This window comes from Manis javanica, chromosome 5 (assembly GCF_040802235.1).
Source record: "Manis javanica isolate MJ-LG chromosome 5, MJ_LKY, whole genome shotgun sequence".
Lineage (NCBI taxonomy): Eukaryota > Metazoa > Chordata > Mammalia > Pholidota > Manidae > Manis > Manis javanica.
In genome coordinates, this window is record NC_133160.1 from 100084888 (window position 1) to 100105450 (window position 20563).

The 20563-nt window shown below is 36.1% G+C and overlaps 1 protein-coding gene and 1 long non-coding RNA gene across 12 annotated transcripts in view; one reads left to right on the forward strand and one right to left on the reverse strand.

Annotated features, from left to right (window-relative positions):
- The window catches only part of SNCA (synuclein alpha), a 131178-nt gene extending 117674 nt beyond the window's left edge, over positions 1-13504 (forward strand). For all 11 annotated transcript variants that reach the window (XM_037020237.2, XM_037020239.2, XM_037020240.2 and 8 more), the window contains 2 exons: positions 11067-11150; positions 13209-13504. In XM_037020237.2, coding sequence (XP_036876132.1) covers positions 11067-11150; positions 13209-13241 — 117 coding nt within the window. In that variant the 3' untranslated portion in view covers positions 13242-13504. The remainder of the gene's footprint in view (positions 1-11066; positions 11151-13208) is intronic.
- On the reverse strand, positions 4103-19564 carry LOC140849591 (uncharacterized). The gene is made up of 3 exons (XR_012131660.1): positions 19473-19564; positions 9160-9235; positions 4103-5458 (listed from the first exon to the last, which is right to left on the reverse strand). It is a non-coding gene; the product is annotated as an uncharacterized lncRNA (long non-coding RNA).
- Between the last annotated feature and the right edge of the window lie 999 nt (positions 19565-20563).

Here is a 20563-nt window from a genome sequence, read left to right on the forward strand (position 1 = left end):
TGTGGTTTCTTAAATTCTTGCCCACAATTAAACCAGTTTTCTGATTCTTTTAAACTTTTTAGATAATTTCACAAGAAGATATAAGATATAGTAGTTATATTTATAAAGTATATTCTAGGTACAATTTAAAAAGTCCTAGGTAAATGCATGTTCAGAAATGCATATACTTTTTAAAATAAGCAGTTATATACTTGCAACATGAGTTAATTAATGAACAGGGAGGAATTTCATATAATTCTAATACAAAATCAATCTAGCTAATGAATTCACAAGCAACTCCCAAAGTAACTTGGCCGAGCTTTGAAAGACCTAAATAGACACATCCAAATGCACACACATATCCAATAACATGCAATGATTTTAGTTGTACTGTAGCACCTCATTTGTGACAGAACATTTTGTAATCATCAGATTAGTAAATATGGGAAAACTTTTTCTCATCTAACAAATTATGTTTGAAAAATAAGTTTCTACTTGTCAGTTTAAAAATGCATAGAACAAATGAAACCAAGAGTTGGTTCTTTGAGAAAATAAACAAAATAGATAAGCCTCTAGCCAGACTTATTAAGAGGAAAAAAGAGTCAACACACATCAACAGAATCAGAAACGAGAAAGGAAAAATCACGACGGACCCCACAGAAATACAAAGAATTATTAGAGAGTACTATGAAAACCTATATGCTAACAAGCTGGGAAACCTAGGAGAAATGGACAACTTCCTAGAAAAATGCACCCTTCCAAGACTGACCCACAAAGAAACAGAAAATCTAAACAGACCAATTACCAGCAACGAAATTGAAGCGGTAATCAAAAAACTACCAAAGAACAAAACCCCCGGGCCAGATGGATTTACCTAGGAATTTTATCAGACATACAGAGAAGACATAATACCCATTCTCCTTAAAGTTTTCCAAAAAATAGAAGAGGAGGGAATACTCCCAAACTCATTCTATGAAGCCAACATCACCCTAATACCAAAACCAGGCAAAGACCCCACCAAAAAAGAAAACTACAGACCAATATCCCTGATGATTGTAGATGCAAAAATACTCAACAAAATAGTAGCAAACCGAATTCAGAAATACATCAAGAGGATCATACACCATGACCAAGTGGGATTCATCCCAGGGATGCAAGGATGGTACAACATTCGAAAATCCATCAACATCGTCCACCACATCAACAAAAAGAAAGACAAAAACCACATGATCATCTCCACAGATGCTGAAAAAACATTCAATAAAATTTGACATCCATTCATGATAAAAACTCTCAACAAAATGGGTATAGAGGGCAAGTACTTCAACATAATAAAGGCCATATATGACAAACCCACAGCCAGCATCATACTGAACAGCGAGAAGCTGAAAGCTTTTCCTTTGCAATCGGGAACAAGACAGGGATGTCCACTCTCCCCACTGTTATTCAACATAGTACTGGAGGTCCTAGCCATGGCAATCAGACAAAACAAAGAAATACAAGGAATCCAGATTGGTAAAGAAGTTAAACTGTCACTATTTGCAGATGATATGATACTGTACATAAAAAACCCTAAAGATTCCACTCCAAAACTACTAGAACTGATATCGGGATACAGCAAAGTTGCAGGATACAAAATTAACACACAGAAATCTGTAGCTTTCCTATACACTAACAATGAACCAATAGAAAGAGAAATCAGGAAAACAATTCCATTCACAATTGCATCAAAAAGAATAAAATACCTAGGAATAAACCTAACCAAGGAAGTGAAAGACCTATACCCTGAAAACTATAAGACACTCTTAAGAGAAATTAAAGAGGTCACTAACAAATGGAAACTCATCCCATGCTCCTGGCTAGGAAGAATTAATATCGTCAAAATGGCCATCCTGCCCAAAGCAATGTACAGACTCGATGCATTCCCTATCAAACTACCAACAGCATTCTTCAATGAACTGGAACAAATAGTGCAAAAATTCATATGGAAACACCAAAGACCCTGAATAGCTAAAGCAATCCTAAGAAGGAAGAATAAAGTGGGGGGATCTCACTCCCCAACTTCAAGCTCTACTACAAAGCCACAGTAATCAAGACAATTTGGTACTGGCACAAGAACAGAGCCACAGACCAATGGAACAGAATAGAGACTCCAAACATTAACCCAAACATATATGGTCAACTAATGTTCGATAAAGGGGCCATGGACATGCAATGGGGAAATGACAGTCTCTTCAGCAGATGGTGATGGCAAAACTGGACAGCTACATGTAAGAGAATGAAACTGGATCACTGTCTAACCACATACACAAAAGTAAATTCGAAATGGATCAAAGACTTGCATGTAAGTCATGAAATCATAAAACTCGTAGAAAAAAACAAAGGTAAAAATCTCTTAGACATAAACATGAGTGACCTCTTCTTGAACATATCTCCCCGGGCAAGGGAAACAAACGAAAAAGTGAACAAATGGGACTATATCAAGCTGAAAAGCTTCTGTACAGCAAAGGACACCATCAATAGAACAAAAAGGTATCCTACAGTATGGGAGAATATATTCGTAAATGACAGACCCGATAAAGGGTTGACATCCAAAATATATAAAGAGCTCACACACCTCAACAAACAAAAAGCAAATAATCCAATTAAAAAATGGGCAGAGGAGCTGAATAGACAGTTCTCTAAAGAAGAAATCCAGATGGCCAACAGATACATGAAAAGATGCTCCACATTGCTTGTCATCAGAGAAATGCAAATTAAAACCACAATGAGATATCATCTGACACCAGTAAGGATGGCTACCATCCAAAAGACAAACAACAACAAATATTGGTGAGGTTGTGGAGAAAGGGAAACCCTCCTACACTGCTGCTGGGAATGTAAATTAGTTCAACCATTGTGGAAAGCAGTATGGAGGTTCCTCAAAATGCTCAAAATAGAAATACCATTTGACCCAGGAATTCCACTTCTAGGAATTTACCCTAAGAATGCAGCACTCCAGTTTGAAAAAGACAGATGCACCCCTATGTTTATCGCTGCACTATTTACAATAGCCAAGGTATGGAAGCAACCTAAATGTCCATCAGTAGATGAATGGATAAAGAAGATATGGTACATATACACAATGGAATATTATGCAGCCATAAGAAAAAAACAAATCATACCATTTGCAACAACATGGAAGGTGCTAGAGGGTATTATGCTCAGTGAAATAAACCAGGCAGAGAAAGACAAGTACCAAATGATTTCACTCATATGTGGAGTATAAGAACAAAAGAAAACTGAAGGAAGAAAACAGCAGCAGAAGCACAGAACCCAAGAATGGACTAATAGTTACCAAAGGGAAAGGGACTGGGGAGGATGAGTGGGAAGGGAGGGATAAGGGTGGGAGAAAAAGAAAGGGGGCATTACGATTAGCATGTATAGTGTGGGGGGGGGCACAGGGAGGGCTGTGCAACACAGAGAAGACAAGTAGTGATTTTATAGTATCTTACTATGTTGATGGACAGTGACTGTGAATGGGGATGTGGGGGGGACTTGGTGAAGGGGGGAGCCTAGTAAACGTAATGTCCTTCATGTAATTGTAGATTAATGATACCAAAATAAAATTATTTTAAAAAATGCATAGAACAATGTTTAAAAAATTTGTAAATTTGATGACCTAATTAGTTTTATTAAACATGTCATGCATTGGGCAGCATCCTAACAAATAGAAAGGAGCTCTGTCAAGCTGTGGAAAAGGAAAGGTTTTTAAAGTCCAGGAAAGAGAAGAAAAAAAGAAATTATTAGCAAAGAAAGCATTGTTTTAGACACGGTTGCCCTTCTAAGGGTAACCAAAGGGGGCCTATCGGTACATTTCCTTGTGCTGACCAGGACATTCCAGTTTGGGTGGCTAGAGGTTACATTCCTGGGGTGGTTGAAACTTGTAGTTAGGTTAGGTATTAAGTCTTAGTTTACTGACATGGGGCCTTAACCTAAGTGACTCCTTTTTGGGTTATGTTTTTCTTTCTAACAACTAACCACCTTTTAATCAGACTCTTAGCTTACCTGAGAGATGTAATCAACACTTAAGACATCAATGTCACGCTCAGCTGCTGCTCTGTAGTTCTTGCAGTTTTTTTGATTCTTTGTGTGTTAATCACAGTTCATGACATTTTTGCTTAATCTCTATGACATTTACAGGTTAAAAATTCAGATTCACAATTTTTGAGTGGGTCATACTCTTTGTTCCATTTCTGATGTTCCATTTTTAGGGAGATCATTGTCTTGGTGGTTAGTAGTTGCAAACATGCATTTAAAACTTTTGAGAGAATACAATGCACCAGGGAGACTATTAGGATTATTACAAGCAGGATAATTCCCAACGTGTGGAGCTTATTTCTGAGTCATGATTCCCAAGACCCAATCCAATCAAATAAGTCAAAAGAAAATCCTTGTGGAAGGAATCACCTTTTTAAGCCAAGTGTCTTGTTCAGTGGTTTTGTGTAAGAGTTTCGACTTCCACAGAAGTGGTAATCCAGGAACAGCAGGTGGTGGTGGCCACAGCATAGACACCTCCTTCCTCAGGTAAAATGAGAATCAAAGTGTACCCTGTTATGAAGAACAGCTTCAGCCAGAGAGCCTAAGGATCTTTGTTGGGCAGCTATATTCTTAGTAATAGATTCTGCAAGACCTTAAAGAGTTAAGGAGAAATTTCTGATCATATTCTCATTTACATTTACTCCTAACCAGGGAAGTATGGCCCTGCCAAAGGAAGCAAATCCTGAGTTATGAATGCTTTTGGGAGGTCTTTCTAAATTGACAGTGTAAATCCAGGGAAGTTGACCGGTGATATACCTTAGTTTGTGAAAATTTAGTAACACAGTTAAACCTACAAGGCATTGTAGGCTACATAGGTGCTCCTAGGCCCCAGGAGACAAAGACCAACCCTGTTGGGGCACAAGCCACTTCCACAAAAGCAGCACTGTTAATGGACAGATGGATGCTTTTGATGACAAATCCAGTGGTCTGAAAGGCATAAACTACCCTAGTTAGCTATCACCTGGAAGATACGAATAATGGCATTATCTTTCTAGGCCAGTGTCAGAGTAAAGGAAAGAAAGGTAGGAAGAAAGGGTTTTGTGTGTGTTCAAGTATGAAGTCTTGATGTGATGTCTTAGGAGGAAGCATTCTACTTTGTTGTCAGCTGCTTCTCTTCCTAGTCATTTTGACTTGGAAGTCTCCAGTGCTTGTGTAGGGTCAGGTGTCAGGTGGGGCCTTCTTCAGCTGTGAGATGCATATCCAAGGTTTGAGTCCCTGAAGTTTGTCTGTCATGTGGGAAGTAAAGAGGAACTTCCAAGGGACTGGTATAGTCCCTTCCAAGGAGATTCCAAAGAGATTCAAGGGCAGTCTTTGTTCTTACCAATTCAGTTGTATGATCTGAAAGTTATCCAAAATCTGTAGTCTAGTGTGCTTGTCAAATTCCTTTACCTGAATTTCTCTGAAGATGAAACACAGTTGCAAGAAACTTTGGTAGAACCATCTTCGTAAAACAATAATGCTGTGTAAATGACAAGACTCAAAATGGCATGGTTAATGATCTGATCATAAGGTTCATTACAGTAAAATGGACAATAAAATTTGGTTATTTCTGTGACATACAATATTTTAAGATAATAACTAGAATTATGACTAATAACATGCCAGGATATAGTAGTAACATTCACTCACACAATATAAACTAAGATTTGTCATAACTTACAGGACAATGCCTCTCATGTAATGTAACATACCGAATAAGCCTAATTAATCTCTCTCTAAGATGTTTCATGAACCCACTGAAAAAATCCCAAAGTTAGCTAGAGGCTATCAAAAAGGTTTAAAAATGCTTTTTCAAATCACATGTCACTGTGAAACAATACTAATTTGTTCATTTAACCAAAGTGACAAAGACCTTATAGGCAAATACAGAAAGTTAAATAGTTGATAAAAGCCTTAGCTCTTTAATGTTGAAAAGACTGGTAATTTTTTTCTTCTAAGTAATCAAAGACCTGATAAAAACAAAACAGAATCTTGTTTTTTGGGGGTAGACTGCACTAAAGGTAAAGAAAAACCTTTGATTACAATTTCTTATCAAGAGTAGACCAGTAATCTAAGAAAACTTTATTTCAACAGAAAAACCAAATTCCCATTTTGTACCAGTGTACTTTTTAAGCTAAAACTAATTCTTAAATTCATTTTAATCTTAGCTAGCTTGACCACACATTAAAATTCCTTTTCAAAGGTTCCTTTTCCAAAAAAACCTACAACTTTCTTTTTTACATTCTGGTTTTGTCCTATATTTTCCCTCTTTAAATAGCCAGCCTCACTTTAGGACAAAGTCTTTTCCCTTGACAAGAATGTGTTTCCATTCCTCATACCTTCTTTTACTGAAAGCATACTTCTTTTCTTTCATGTGAAGTTTCTTCCCTTATCATTTCCACTAGTTTTAATCCCATATATTGATTAGATTTTTTTAACCCTTAGGAACCTTGACTAAGAAATAAATAATTATAAACTGTTGCATTCTGTGAATTGGCAGAGATATACTTTTTATAACTTCTAGAAACATGTACCTTTTTCTTAGAATATTTCTCCATGTGACATAAAACATATTTACTAATGGATGCAAATATCTTTAGTTCCTTATAAAAAAAAGCAAAAGTGGGTAAACCTATAGTCAGTAATCAGTGTTTCAGTATTTTATCTTATTTGGAAATGATCTGGGCATTCAATCATTTTAACCTGACACATCACTTAGTAAAACTTTAAGGATTCAGGTTACCAAAAAGTTTTGGGGAAATTTCCTTTTAACCTAAAAACTTTGTATTATATTTCAATCTATTCAATTTACTCGTTCTTAACAATTATGTTTAGACTACCCACAAAAACTTGGACAAAGTCAACCATTATTCTAAGTTATATATTTTGCTGAGAAATTTTCCAACAGAGATAACAGGAACTTATTTGATTAGTAAGCCTGTATAGAAAAAAAGTTATATTCTCGCATTATATTCAATGTTTATAATTTTAAGATGTCTATTTTAATTTAACCAGCAGCCTGAAATTAGCCTTAATACCAAATATCTTCCTAGACACATGAACCTGAAAAGCAATTGGGTTGGTTTCTATTATATTTCTAAGACTTAGAAATAGTTAATATATAAGCACTTATTTTTAAACCAACTAAATAAAGCTCTTTACAAATTAATTTTAGTAATATCCTCTGTAGATAGAAAGTGTCACACATCTAGAATAGGCACACAAACACTTTTAAACAGAGACCTTACAGTTACTGTTTTAAAATTTTTAGCCCTGAGGTGGGTATGATAATGGAAAACTTACTAGTTTATTAAGGAACAGTTGGATCCAAACTTTTTATCTGGCAGATGGAATGAGTTAAGTTTACCTGCTCAGATGGCTATAGTTGTTTCTACTAATATTTGTGGAGAAGATACATAATTTTTCATTTAATTTCAAATGACCTTTCCCATTCCCATTTTATTCTTCTTCTGATACGAATGAATTACCTCTTTGCGGTTCGTACTTTTAATATTTTCATCTCCAAGACACAGGGAAAGAATTCAAGGTCCTCAAAGAAGAATTTTGCTTTTCTAAGGACAATGATTTACAAGCCTGTTGAAGTAAACAGGGAGGTTTGGGGATTGCCAAAAGTAATAGATGAACTTTGCATTGCCTGTAGAGTTGCATTTCTAGCTTTGTAAAACCTTGTAACAAAAGGACAGTTGCTTTCACTTCCTTAAAGAATTGGGTGCACCCTGAATGTTAAAGAAATAATATGCCAATCCACCAATGCTGTTATTTTTTTCCAATTATTATTATTTTAGTTTTCTAAATAATAATGGCTGTTTAAGGGGATAACAGTTTACCAGAAAACCCCTCATTCTTATCAACTGGGAGGGGCTCATAGAGGGCCCTCCTTCAAAGGTAGGTATGGAGAATGTCTATAAGCTCATGAAATAGGCTGACTTTTATTTACAGTTGTGTAAGGGCAATTCAGATAGAGGATAACTCAAATGAATATTCAAATAAAGGAGGAGAGAGGGAAGCAGTAGATTTACATCAATCATACAGATTTTTGTATTAGGTACCTCCTGTGTTTTTCTAATTTTTTTTGTCAGCTTTTTGCAATGAAACTTCCAATGAAGCTATTTTGGGAATTCTGAAGTATTTGCTTTTAATGTACTTCTTAAATGGCCTTACCCAATTAGAATGTTCATCACAATGACCACTGTAATTCTAGGTGGATTTTAGTAAAATTGTGCCTTTTCTATAGATATTCATAGTTTTAAGAAATAAGCAAGCAGGTGTTGCAGATGGTGGCATGTTTTAACTCTTTAGGATTTAAGAATTAGCTAAGCCTTGCAGTATCTCAGAGCTGAACTATACCGAAAAGAGATGTGCCACTGGGGTGGGGACTGTTTTTTACATTACATAGAAGCTTTCTGAAGGTTGGTGGGTGACCCTAGTGTCAATCTAGCCCATTCTCTGAACTACTCATCCTAACATGGAATCTTTGAACTAGGTGGAGAGCCCTCCAGCAGCTGAGTGCTCAACCCGTGCACTCTAATTTTGTGGCTTGCTTGCCTCCAAGACCCCATAAACAATCAGCCTTTACCTCATACTCACATTAACGAAACCAGTAGTAACTAAGGAAACAGAACTGTGGACACCAGCAGTAACCAACGAACTAGGGACGGGGGAAAGGATAAAACAAGCAGACCTCAAAGAATGGGGACTGCAGATTGATTCCAAACAAACAAAGAACTGCAAGTGCCACCAGCTGTCCCTGACGTGGAATCTGAGGGCAGAACTGAGGGCTTGGATTCAGATGTTACTACAGACCGGGCCCAAAGAAGGCCCTGGGTTCACCACCACCAATTCCCAGCGTGGGCCAAACCAGCAAATCCCGGTAGAAACGGGCACTGAGGACTGGAACTGGGGAAGGGATTCCCATAAGAACTGTAGACGGAACCAAGGGCTAGGACTCACACTCTGTAAGAGCCTCCTAACAGTCTACACTGACACCTTATCCCTGGACTGGAAAGCCAGTTAGAGAAGGAGCTGGACACAGAGAATCGAGCTCGACAGACAGGAACTCACCAATGTCCTTGTGAACGGCAAGACAGACAGTAAACTCACCAGGGTAACTGCCATGCCTCAGGTATCCCCAAATGCCATGGGAAGTTTGCTCTGAATTCCAATACTGCCACCAAATCTGTTTAAAAACAAAATTCAATATGTAACTTTAAAGGTCTAATTGGCTTTATCAAATGATTCATGAATTGGGCAACACCCATCTAACAAATGGAAAGGAGCCCCACTGAGCTGCAGATAAGGTTTTTTAAAGGTAGAGAGGGACCAGAGAAGGGAAATTATTAACAAAGATGCATTGTTTTAGGCAAGGTAACCTCCTAAGGAGAATGGAAGGGACCTGTCAGTGGATTACCTCCTAATGTTGACCAGGAAATTCCAGTTTGTCCTGTTAAAGGTTAAACTGTATGGAGGGGGATGGCAATGCAGTTAGCTTAGGCAGTCTTGGTTTACTTAAGTGATGCCTTAATTATAAGTGATTTCATTTGGGGCCTGTGGTTCTCTTTTTAACAGGACATTTACCTTGTTTTCCTCATACGTGACTATACTAAAAGTTATCTAATACTAATAAAGGATTAATGATGTCATAGGCAGCAATACCTCTTTTAACTGGGAGAAGCCACTTTTATCACTAAAGCTACTTGATGCTTATAGAAAGCTTAAGAAACTTGCCCAACATCACAAAAGGTTAAATTATTTTAATTCATGGCAGGAGAAGCTAGGATGTGAACTCAAGTCTCACGATGCTATAGTCCTCATATGTAACCACTGTACAACAGAACCTGTGTTCTTCATTTATACTGAGATAAAACACTATAAAAATATAATATTTTTACTTCATATTTAGAAGTAAGGTATTTGGGAGATAGTTTGCATTTTGTTTACATATAGCTTGGACTTTTTTGTTTTTTAAAAAAGGGAGTTGGGAAGATGGTCTATAAATTTCTCTGCCTAGCTAATGAAAGCAGGAACTTCTGTTTGACCTTTTCGCAGTCAGTCATTTCCTTATCCCTCTGCCCACCTCTCTGTCACTTTCATGAAGACATGATTATATCAGGCATATTTTAAAATAGAAACTACATTGGTTGAGGGACTATTTGATCTCTTCAAGTAAGTCCAGTTTAGCCTCAGATTGCCTCTCTGATCTTTTGATTTTCAGTGAACTGTATCCTTTTATAATTATTTTGTTGGAATAAACACAAAGCAACAAAAGGTATTTAATGAAAAATAGTAATAGAGCCATGACTTTAGGTTGAATTCTGTGCTATCCTCTTTCTAAGGGGTGATACCTAGAAATTTTCTGACCATGTATTTGATTTTCTTCCTCCAAATATATATATATATATATACCTTCAATCTTAAAATTTCATACAGTAACTTATCATTTAAAAGTAAAATATGCATGCTTTTATACTGTAAATGGTTATTAAAGTTACAAAAAAGTGAAAACATACAAAACTACCCACATAAAAGTACTTTTAATACTGTTTTCTTCCAATGGTTTTACTTTTGTATCTGAATTCTACATAGGTTATGTCCACAATATATACAAAACTTTATATCCTGCTAAACATTTTCTGATTAATAGGTTATTTTGTTACATAACTCTCATGCCATAGTAATAATCTATTGAGTAGCTGAATGATAATTTTCTAAAGTCTTCATCTCCCATTGAAAATCTAGATTAATGTATTTTTACTGATGCCATTGATCCTGTGAAGAACATCTTCGGACTATAATTTTGGACTGTTACCTGGATAGTAAACTACTTTGGCAAAAAATTGGTTCATTTTTAGGGTTAGTAACCCAGGCCACCACAATGTTTATCCAAAGGCACTGTGTAGTTTAGAATGCAGCTAAAATATTAAGGAGTGCCGTTTTTATAACATCTTTGCCAGTAAAGTGAAAACTGGTACCTCATCACATTCTTTCTGTGCTCCCCATTTAAACACTAGAGTGAAGAAGGAAGCCCACAGGAAGGAATTCTGGAAGATATGCCTGTGGATCCTGACAATGAGGCATATGAAATGCCTTCTGAGGTAAAAAGTTTATGTACATAAAACTCTGAAAAATAAAGATTAAGAGTTCAAGTGGGGTCATTCTACTAAGCAGCATCAAAAACCTGTCACTGTGAAATTTCCCTAACATTTTTCTTAGTAAGAATGATTTATTATTTAGGTGCACAAGTTGGCCAAATCCAGGACATGTATAGTGTGGACAACTTGCATGCTAAGAATGGTTTTTATATTTGTCAAGAGTTACGTTAAAAAAAAGCAACACAGACCATTATGTGGCCCACACCATCTAAAATATTTACTAACTGGCCCTTTGCAGAAAATGTTTGCCAATCCCTGACTTGGCATATTATTTTATTAGAAACCTTACATTCCACAATAAATTCCCAAATGGAAGGTGGGAGAAATCAAATGAATGCCAAAAGAAAGTATTGGTATTTGCCATACATTTAAAGTAGGATGTTTGCATAGTAAAATAAGTTACCCACAAAACTTATAAAGTAGAAAGATGGTAAATGTATGGCTTACAACAATTTTTTTAACAATTTTTTGGTAATTTTAATTTGAAAACTTTTTTAATAGAAAATGTATCACAGGGGAAATTAGAAAATAATTTTAGATTAATGAAACTGGCTCTGGAAGAAAGAGAAAATACAAATAGATCTATAATAAAGTAAAGGGACTGAATTATTGTATAAAATCTACCCACAAAAAAATATACCAGGATCAGGTAACTTCTCTGGTGAATTCTGCCAAACATTTAAAGAATGATTAATATCTATTAGTTACAGTTAATATGAATTAATTCCTCTTCCAAAATAGCGGAGGAAACACTCCTCAACTAATTCTGTGAGGACAGTATTGCCCTGATATCAAAACCTGACATCATAAGTAAAGAAAATGTATTCTTGCTTCATTAGAAATTAAGTTAAAGTGTGTTTTAGTTAGGTCATATATTATTTCTCATGGAATCATTAAAAGGCATATTGATAATCCATTTATTTGAGATTAAGCTCTTTGCCTAATTAGATTTTACCAATATTTTTGGGTCTTTTAATGCATGCATAGCACAGTGCTAAGCACTATAGAAAATACAAGAGTACTTGATAGGACACAAGGACACAAGGATTTTTCTATTAATCAAACCAAAGATTTGATAAAAACAAATACAAATGTATTAATTTATTCCTTTAACAAACATTGTTCACTATCATTTATGCACCAGGCATCACAGTGGCAAAAATATGATGAGATACACAAAAAAAAGTACATTTTACAGAATCTGTTTAGATCAATCAGGAGGAGTTTTATAGAAGAGGTGGGAAGGGATAGGAGCTACAATAGGCTAAAAATGTAGAAGGAATCTTCCAGCACAAGGTGAGAGCAAAGATAGGCATGTGTGATAGTGTGTGAGGACATGTCAGGGGAACAGAGAAAACAGAGACAGATTAAGGTGCAGAGGTGGGTCAGAGACAAACTGTAGAGTACTAGAACCTTGCCATTTAAGTTTGTACTTTACGAGGAAAGCAACTTGAACTATTGAAGCTATGTTTATTTGTTTTTAAGCAGGATCTTACTACTATTAGAGTTGTTCTTTAGGACTAAATCCAACCACTTAAGGCCATTAATTTTTTTGTGATATTATCCATATATATGAGGTGAGGGTGCCTTGGAGTAGAAGTAGTAATTGAAACCATGAATGAAGACATTGCCATTAGGAGAGTGAAAGGATTGGAAAATATAACTTGCCTTTAAATGTCTTAGTTTCCTACTAAGAGTTAGAGCATCTCAACCCTGGAAGAGATTTCATAGGCCACTTGGTTTGGTGCTCACAACTTAGGCCATTTTGTCCTACAGGATTGCAAAAAATGGCACATCTGGACATAGATTTTAGATACCCTAACTCTGACCAGTATAATTTACTTCTGTATCTGACAGGAAGACAAAACTATTAAAATTATGTATATGTAGCAGAATAGTTCCAGAGCTATTCAAAGTGGCTAGTTGTGTCCTATTTCATTTGCCCTAAATCCTTGATTACTGATCACCTGTACTAACACTGCATATTATCTTTTTGATTAGGAAGGGTATCAAGACTATGAACCTGAAGCCTAAGAATTATCTTTGCTCCCAGTCTGAGGTCTGCTAGCAGACAGACATTCCATCCTGTACAAGTACTCAGTTCCAGCGTGCCCAGTCATGACATTTCCTCAGAGTTTACAGTGTATTTTGAACTCTGCCATCATCAGTGATTGAAGTATCTGTACCTGCCCTGACTCAGCATTTCAGTGCTTCCCTCTCACTGGAGGGTCCTTGTGTGCTGTGTGGCTTCAAATCTAAAATGTTAAAACAAATTAAAAACACCTAAGTGACTACCACTTATTTCTATTTTTTTCGTTACTGTTGTGGAGAAGTTGTGATTTACTATCATAGAAGATTTTTAGGTATCTTTTAATGATTCACTGTAAGAATAATGATGTGCTGTGAACTTTGTTAATATATACATTAAAATCGTGAGCATGAAACTATGCACCTATAAATGTTAACTATTGAATTTTACTGTTTTGTGATGTTTTATTAACTTGTTTGTATATAAATGGTGATAATTAAAATGTTACTCATTACAAAAATCCTATTGTTTATCCCACCTCACTTTAATAAAATCATGCTTATAAACAACATGAAATGGGAACTGGCACAACTAACCTAAAGTTCTCGACAGCCATTTGAAGGAGGAGAAATTTTAGAGCGGTCAAGGAGATGAGCGGGAACATTACTCCGTGCTCTGGGAACTCCCCGAGCAGCACTGCCCTGATCTGTCCTGGTGTGCCCTGGTGGCTGGACAGGGTACACTGAGAAAGAAAGCGAGGACAGTTAAAGGCAAGTTATGTTCTCTTTCCTTTCACTCTCCCAAAGGAAATGTTCTTCATCCATGGCTTCAGTTATCACTTCTGTTCCAAAGACCCCTCCCCACTCCTCATAACACTGCATGAATGATGAACGTTTTGACTTGATTTTGACTACATTTGCTTTAGGTATTCATAAAACACATTAACGCATTACAGCCCTGAGGGACCCTGACTAACCTAACTTTGTTTAATCCAGCCTTTTCTTTTCTTTTTTTTAAACCAGATCATTTCCCCAACCCCACTCCCATGAAATACCTTTGGGAACTACCAGAGAATCACATTAAGAAATGTCAGTTCTCCGGATTTACAAAAATCCCATGGACATCTTTAAATTCTGCTAAATTTGTGAATTTCAGGATGCTTCTTTATGAAATGTTTTTCTATTTGGGGAAGATCCATTAACTCCCCATGGGTACTGACAGTAAATTGGACTGTATAAACGCTATACAAATTCATTGAAAAGTTGGGTTCTTTTTTTTTTTTCCAGAAGAAACAATGGCATAGTCAAAGTCACCAGTAGAAAAATATAATTTTAAGAAAGAATATTCTAGAAGCACTAGGCAGTTTATTTGTCATCATGAGTAATTTGATGTATATTTGGCACTGGCAAGGAAGGAATGAGTAGAGCAACTATAAATGTGGTTACCACAGAAACCCCCTCTTTTTTGCCTAATTGGAAAGAGTATTACAAGTGTTAAGCTGCCTGTGTAGTCTTAAACTGGGAAGAAGCGGTAAGTCTCGTTTCATTTAGGTACACCAATGAGTATTCCTAATTAGGGAAACACCACAGAAAATTAAAGTAGCTTCATACAAAAAACATTCTACTACTACTAAGTGCATAAACAGTGCCATAGGAAGTAGTGGTTATCTTGGGCCAAACACTTAAACAAAAAGTTGTGTAAGGCACACAAGCCTTTTCAGGAAGTTTGTCTCATATCCACTGCTAAGACACATACCTGACAAGTGTCTGAGGGTTCGTCTGGCCTGGATTTATTTTGCAGACATCATTGCCCCAAGTCTGAGTTACTCAGCTTCATATGACTCCATAGGGGCATCAGTAAAACTGGTCAGGGTGGGCTTTAGCACACAATTGGCAGCAACAAGCTACAGTGTGATTTGGCTTTCCAAATTTGACCTTTGTCAAACTCTCCCCACCACTGTAAGATGTAACCTTTCCTCATCCTTCTAGCTCATTGAGTGGGCAAGTATTGGATTAAACACACAGCCCCTCAAGGGCAACCATTAGTTCTTAGAGAGAGTGCTGTCTCCATCCGTACTGAAAAACACATTTTCTAACTGCAAAACTGACAGACTCCTCTGCCCAGCACACTGACATGACAGCACTGTTTTATCTGAGATGAGTCATCACACAGCCTGCTCTCTCAGCCAGGATTCGTATTTCCTTGTTTGCTCTGTCCCTGGAATTGGAGATATCTATATTTGACATACAATAATAAAAAAGTGGTATATCAATATTAGCTCATCTAATTATCAAAATGACCCTAAGAAATTCCACTGTTACCCTCATTCATGAACAAACCGAGGCACCCACAGGCTAAGTAACTTTCTCACATTCGCACAGCTAGTGAGTGGCAGAGTCAGGAGTTCCAATCAATATAGGGCTTTACCACAATCACTACCTCTAGGCCACATTGCCTTTCAGAGTGAAGACACACAACTATGTAAGAGAACCTTCCAGAGGTCTAGGGAATGAGGTAGTAGCCTTGCTTTCTACATACAATTACTAGTATATTTCTATTTTTTCAAATGTCTGTCTAGAACCAGTGAAACTCATATATATAAAGATACATTTCTAATTCTCAGAGAAATTGGCCAGCCCCTGATTCCCCTGACTGATATTTCCTTATAACTAAATTATGCATATCCTGACAATAGAACCAAATATAAGACAAAAATGTTAGTAATAGTAGTCTACATTAATGTAAACTTCGTCATTATTTTCTGTTGAACCATGGACACTAGCTCATGTTCAATGAACAAAAACTTACATATAAAAAAGTATAATTAGGATTTCAATTAGTAATGTAAAAACTGAATTTCTTAATGAATTAAGAATTTATATTTTTAAATAATATTAACACCTTAACATTTTATAATAAGCTTTTATTTTCTAGGTGTATTTTTTGATACAGCAATGCTATATTTATCCTTTGAGTAAACCTACATTTAAAGAATCCAAATGCAATAGAATAAATATAACACTAAAACTATTTCAAAATAACGTTTTAGCCCTAATCTCTTTTGTATAAATTATCTAAGATTTTCTTTAATGTTCCTTTGTTGCTACCATAGTATCTTTATTATTTTAAATACAATATCAGATGGTATATTGGAAGCAGCTAAAAAAACATTCCCTCAAAAAGCCCATTTGAGCCTTTTCAAAGTTTTGCTGATATACTTCTGAAGTCAGGTAGGATTGCATAGGGGATTTCCAAAGTTGATCCTGCAAGTATAGGTTAATGTACTGGGATAATTTCTCTTATGAACCTTATGAAAATGTTTTCTCAGATTCCCTTAAAGGTCAGTGACCAGAAATTCCCACTGTTTCTATGGCAACACAGCAAGATACAGTGCCTTGGAAATGTGCTGCATTTAAATTAGGTTCCTCTAGGGCTTCCTAACTGCCTTTTGCAGGTAAACTAAATACCAGGTTGCCTTATATCTTGCAGTGAGATGAAAGCTAACTCGTATCTGCAAATGTCAAAGCTAAGCTGGGGTCCAGTAAAATCAAATCTAAACAAATAATAGTAGAAAGTCAATGTGCTTATCTTAGAAAAGAATCCAATATTCTGTACCTAGAATAGTAAGAAAGGCTTGTTTAATTAGGCTGGCAGAATAGTAGTGAGGATCCAAATTCTAAAACTATAGACCATATAGGTTTGACTGCCAGTTACATCACCTACAACACTTTTTACTTTTAGCAAGTTACTTAATCTCAGTGCCTCTGTTTCCTTGTCTGTAAAAATGCAGATGATATTAATAGCACTTCAGAGCATTGTCGTATGGATTAAATGAGTTAATATTAAGTAAAGTTTTTAAGGCTCTGCCTGCCCCATAAATGATCAGTGGCTCAATGATGCTGTATTAGTAACAGTAGTACTACTTGTAGTATACTATCTTTAAGGGTAAATAAGAAATATTTTAAATGTTTAGATATATTCATTTATATCATTGCTTAATATAAAACTAATAATAGCCAAAGCAATCTTCAGAAAGAACAAAGATGGAGGCACCATGTTTTCTGATTTCAGACTAGATCACAAAATAGTCCAAGCAGTATGATATTGGCATAAAAACAGACATATAGATCAATGTAACAATACAGAGCCCAGAAATAAATTCAATTAATTTACAACAAAGGAGTCCAGAGTATACAATGGGTAAAGGACAGTCTCTTCAATAAATGGCATTAGGAAAACTGGACAGCCATATACAAAAGAATGAAACTGGACAACTATCTTATACCATACACAAAAATTAGATCAAAATGGACTAAAGACCTGGACATAAGACCTGAAACTATAAAACTCAAAGAAAACATAGGTATTAAGCAACTTGGTATCTTAATGATGATTTTTTGAAGCTGACACCAAAAACGAAGGCAGAAAAGCAAAAATAGGTGGGAGTACATCAAACCAAAAACTTTCTTCACAGCAAAGAAACCGTCAATAAATTTAAAGGTAACTACCAAATGGGAGAAAATATTTGCAATTCCTGTATCTGATAATGGGTTAATATCCAAAATATATAAGGAACTCACTACTCGGTAGCAAAAAAAAAAAAAAAATCTAATTTAAAAATGGGCAGAAGATCTGAATAGATATTTTCCAAAGAAGACATACAAATGGCCAACAGATAGAAGAAAAGGCACTCAACATCACTAATCAGCAGGGAAATGCAAATCAAAGCCACAATGACAGAACACCACACACCTGTTGGATGTGACAAGACAGGAGATAACAAATGTTGGTGAAGCCTGACCATGTCCTCCAGGTTAGAGACTACCTACCTGAATGGCTGAAAGTGAAGCTAAGATCTATATTCTCTATGAAAATGAGAGTGAGCCATTAACTTGTTTCAGCAAATACCTCAGTAAATCCAAAAATTATATTTTATAGAGAAAATGATACATTTTATAAATCTTTGCCGACTTGAGGATTCTCAAAGTTCTAGAACTACTCCTTAATGTTCATATGGGCAGAGAACCTGAACAGACATTTCTCCAAAGAAGAAATACAGATGGCCAACAGGCAGATGAAAAGATGCTCCACACACTAATCACCAGGAAAATGCAAATCCAAACCACAATGAGACATCACTTCACACCAGTCAGAATGGCCACTGTCCAAACGACAAGAAATAACAAGTGTCGGCAAGGATGTGGAGAAAAGGGAACCCTCCTACACTGTTGGTGTGATTGTCAATTGGTACAGCCACTATGGAAAGCAGTATGGACATTCTTCAAAAAACTAAAAAGAGAACCACCATATGATCCAGCAATTACCTCTGGGTATTTATCCAAAGGAAATGAAAACACTGTCTCAAAAAGATATATGCATCCCCATGTTCACTGCAGCACTATTTATAATAGTCAAGACATGGAAGCAGCCTAAGTTTTCATTAACAGATGAATACATAAAGAAAATATGGTGTATATAATAGGATATTATCCAACCATAAAAAAAGGATATTTTGCTATTTTCAAAACCTTAGATGGACTTTGAGGGCATTATAGTAAGTGAATAAGTCAGAGAAAGACAAATATGGCACTATCTCACATATATGTACAATCTAAAAAAACAATGGAACTCACAGCTACAGAGAATAGATAGGTGGTTGCCAGAGGCAATGAGTGGGGGGTGGGCGAAATGGGTGAAGGGAGTCAAAGGTATCAACTTCCTGTTATAAAATAAGTCATGAGGATATAATGAACAGCATGGTGACTATAGTTAATAATACTGTATGGTATATTTGAAAGTTGATAAAAGAGTAGATCTTGGGACTCCCTTGTCCCCTCCTGGTGTGAGCCGGGAGCTCTGTTCTTTCACTTTGTCTCTAAATAAAAGCCTGTACCTTGCAAAAAAAAAAAAAAGAGTAGATCTTGAAAGTTATCACAAGAAAAAAACTATAGCTATGTGTGGTAATGGATGTCAACTAGACATTGTGGTGATCGTTTTGTAGTATATACAAATATCAAGCCACCATGTTGTACTCCTGAAACATTAATATAATATAATATTCAATCACTTCTCAAATAATAAATTAATCTAACAAGACGGGCTGATGATAGACAGACTTTGTAGACTTGAACAGAGGCTATTTACTCCTAGCTCTGGCAGCATTTTAATTGCTCAGTAACCAATATAGATATTAGAATATCAACAGGCACTAAAAAAACTTGAAAAGCATGACTTACCCAGATGAATATGTAGCAAATACATCGATGAATACAGAACACATCTATCATTAGACTGAGCTTTACTCATCAAGTCGCATGCCTTTGCATCCAAGTGAGATGCCTTTGATATTTATATAGTACTCTCATATATATTCACTGATTTTGGTTCTGGTCACTAGAAAAAAAGGAAAAGCATATATATATAAGTAAAACTCACTGGTCTAAGACAGATTATTATTAATCACAAGGAAAAAAGCAGCCACTTGAGTCCTTTCATTTCCCAGCTCTTATCCATTTCCCACTATCTTTCCCCACATTCCTGCCATTTGATAAATCTCATTTTTGACTCAAAGGGAGTCAGTATTTTACATGACAACTTCTGCATTACATTAGAAGAAACATAAATACTAGCAATTACAGTGGTTCCAGGAAAAGAATTGTTTTTTTTATGTCTTTGGTGAAGACATAAAGGGAATCATTGCTGAAAAAAAAAAGTGAGCTGGTAAAATGCTTGCCCTGGTTCTGTGCAGACACATCATCAGTGTGTCCCTGGAAGCTGATCAGGAGTAAATCGATGCATTTAAAGTTGATCAGTAGGACAATGTTTACATGTCCCTTTACCCTCGGGGCTGTTTAACATAGCTTAGGGAACTAAGAGTAGCAAATAATTATTATTCAATATTCTATCTCCAAACAGAGATCAATTCTTATGGTAAAAATCTAAATCCAGACAGATGAGCATCTAGGATATATTATTTGTCATACAAGGCCTTGCCCAAATCTCTATGGAAATGGTCAGAGCAAGTCTTGAGAGGTAGCCAAGCATTTGTGATTCAGCAGGACTGACGCCTGCCGTTGAAGATGGAGTGCCATGTTGAATAATGAGAAATCTGGCAAGTCTTCTGGGCACACATCCCCATCAATCAGCTGTGGTTGCCCTTCATAGCTTGTACCAAGCTTTTAGCTAGGCCATTTGCCAGAAAATGATGGGCAAAAGCATAAAGTTCAGATAAAGACCTTTTCCTCAATTTTCTTAATCTTATCTAAACCCAAAGAAAACACATGATTTAAAGTAAGTGTAAATTTTATATTGTTAATAACTGATTCTG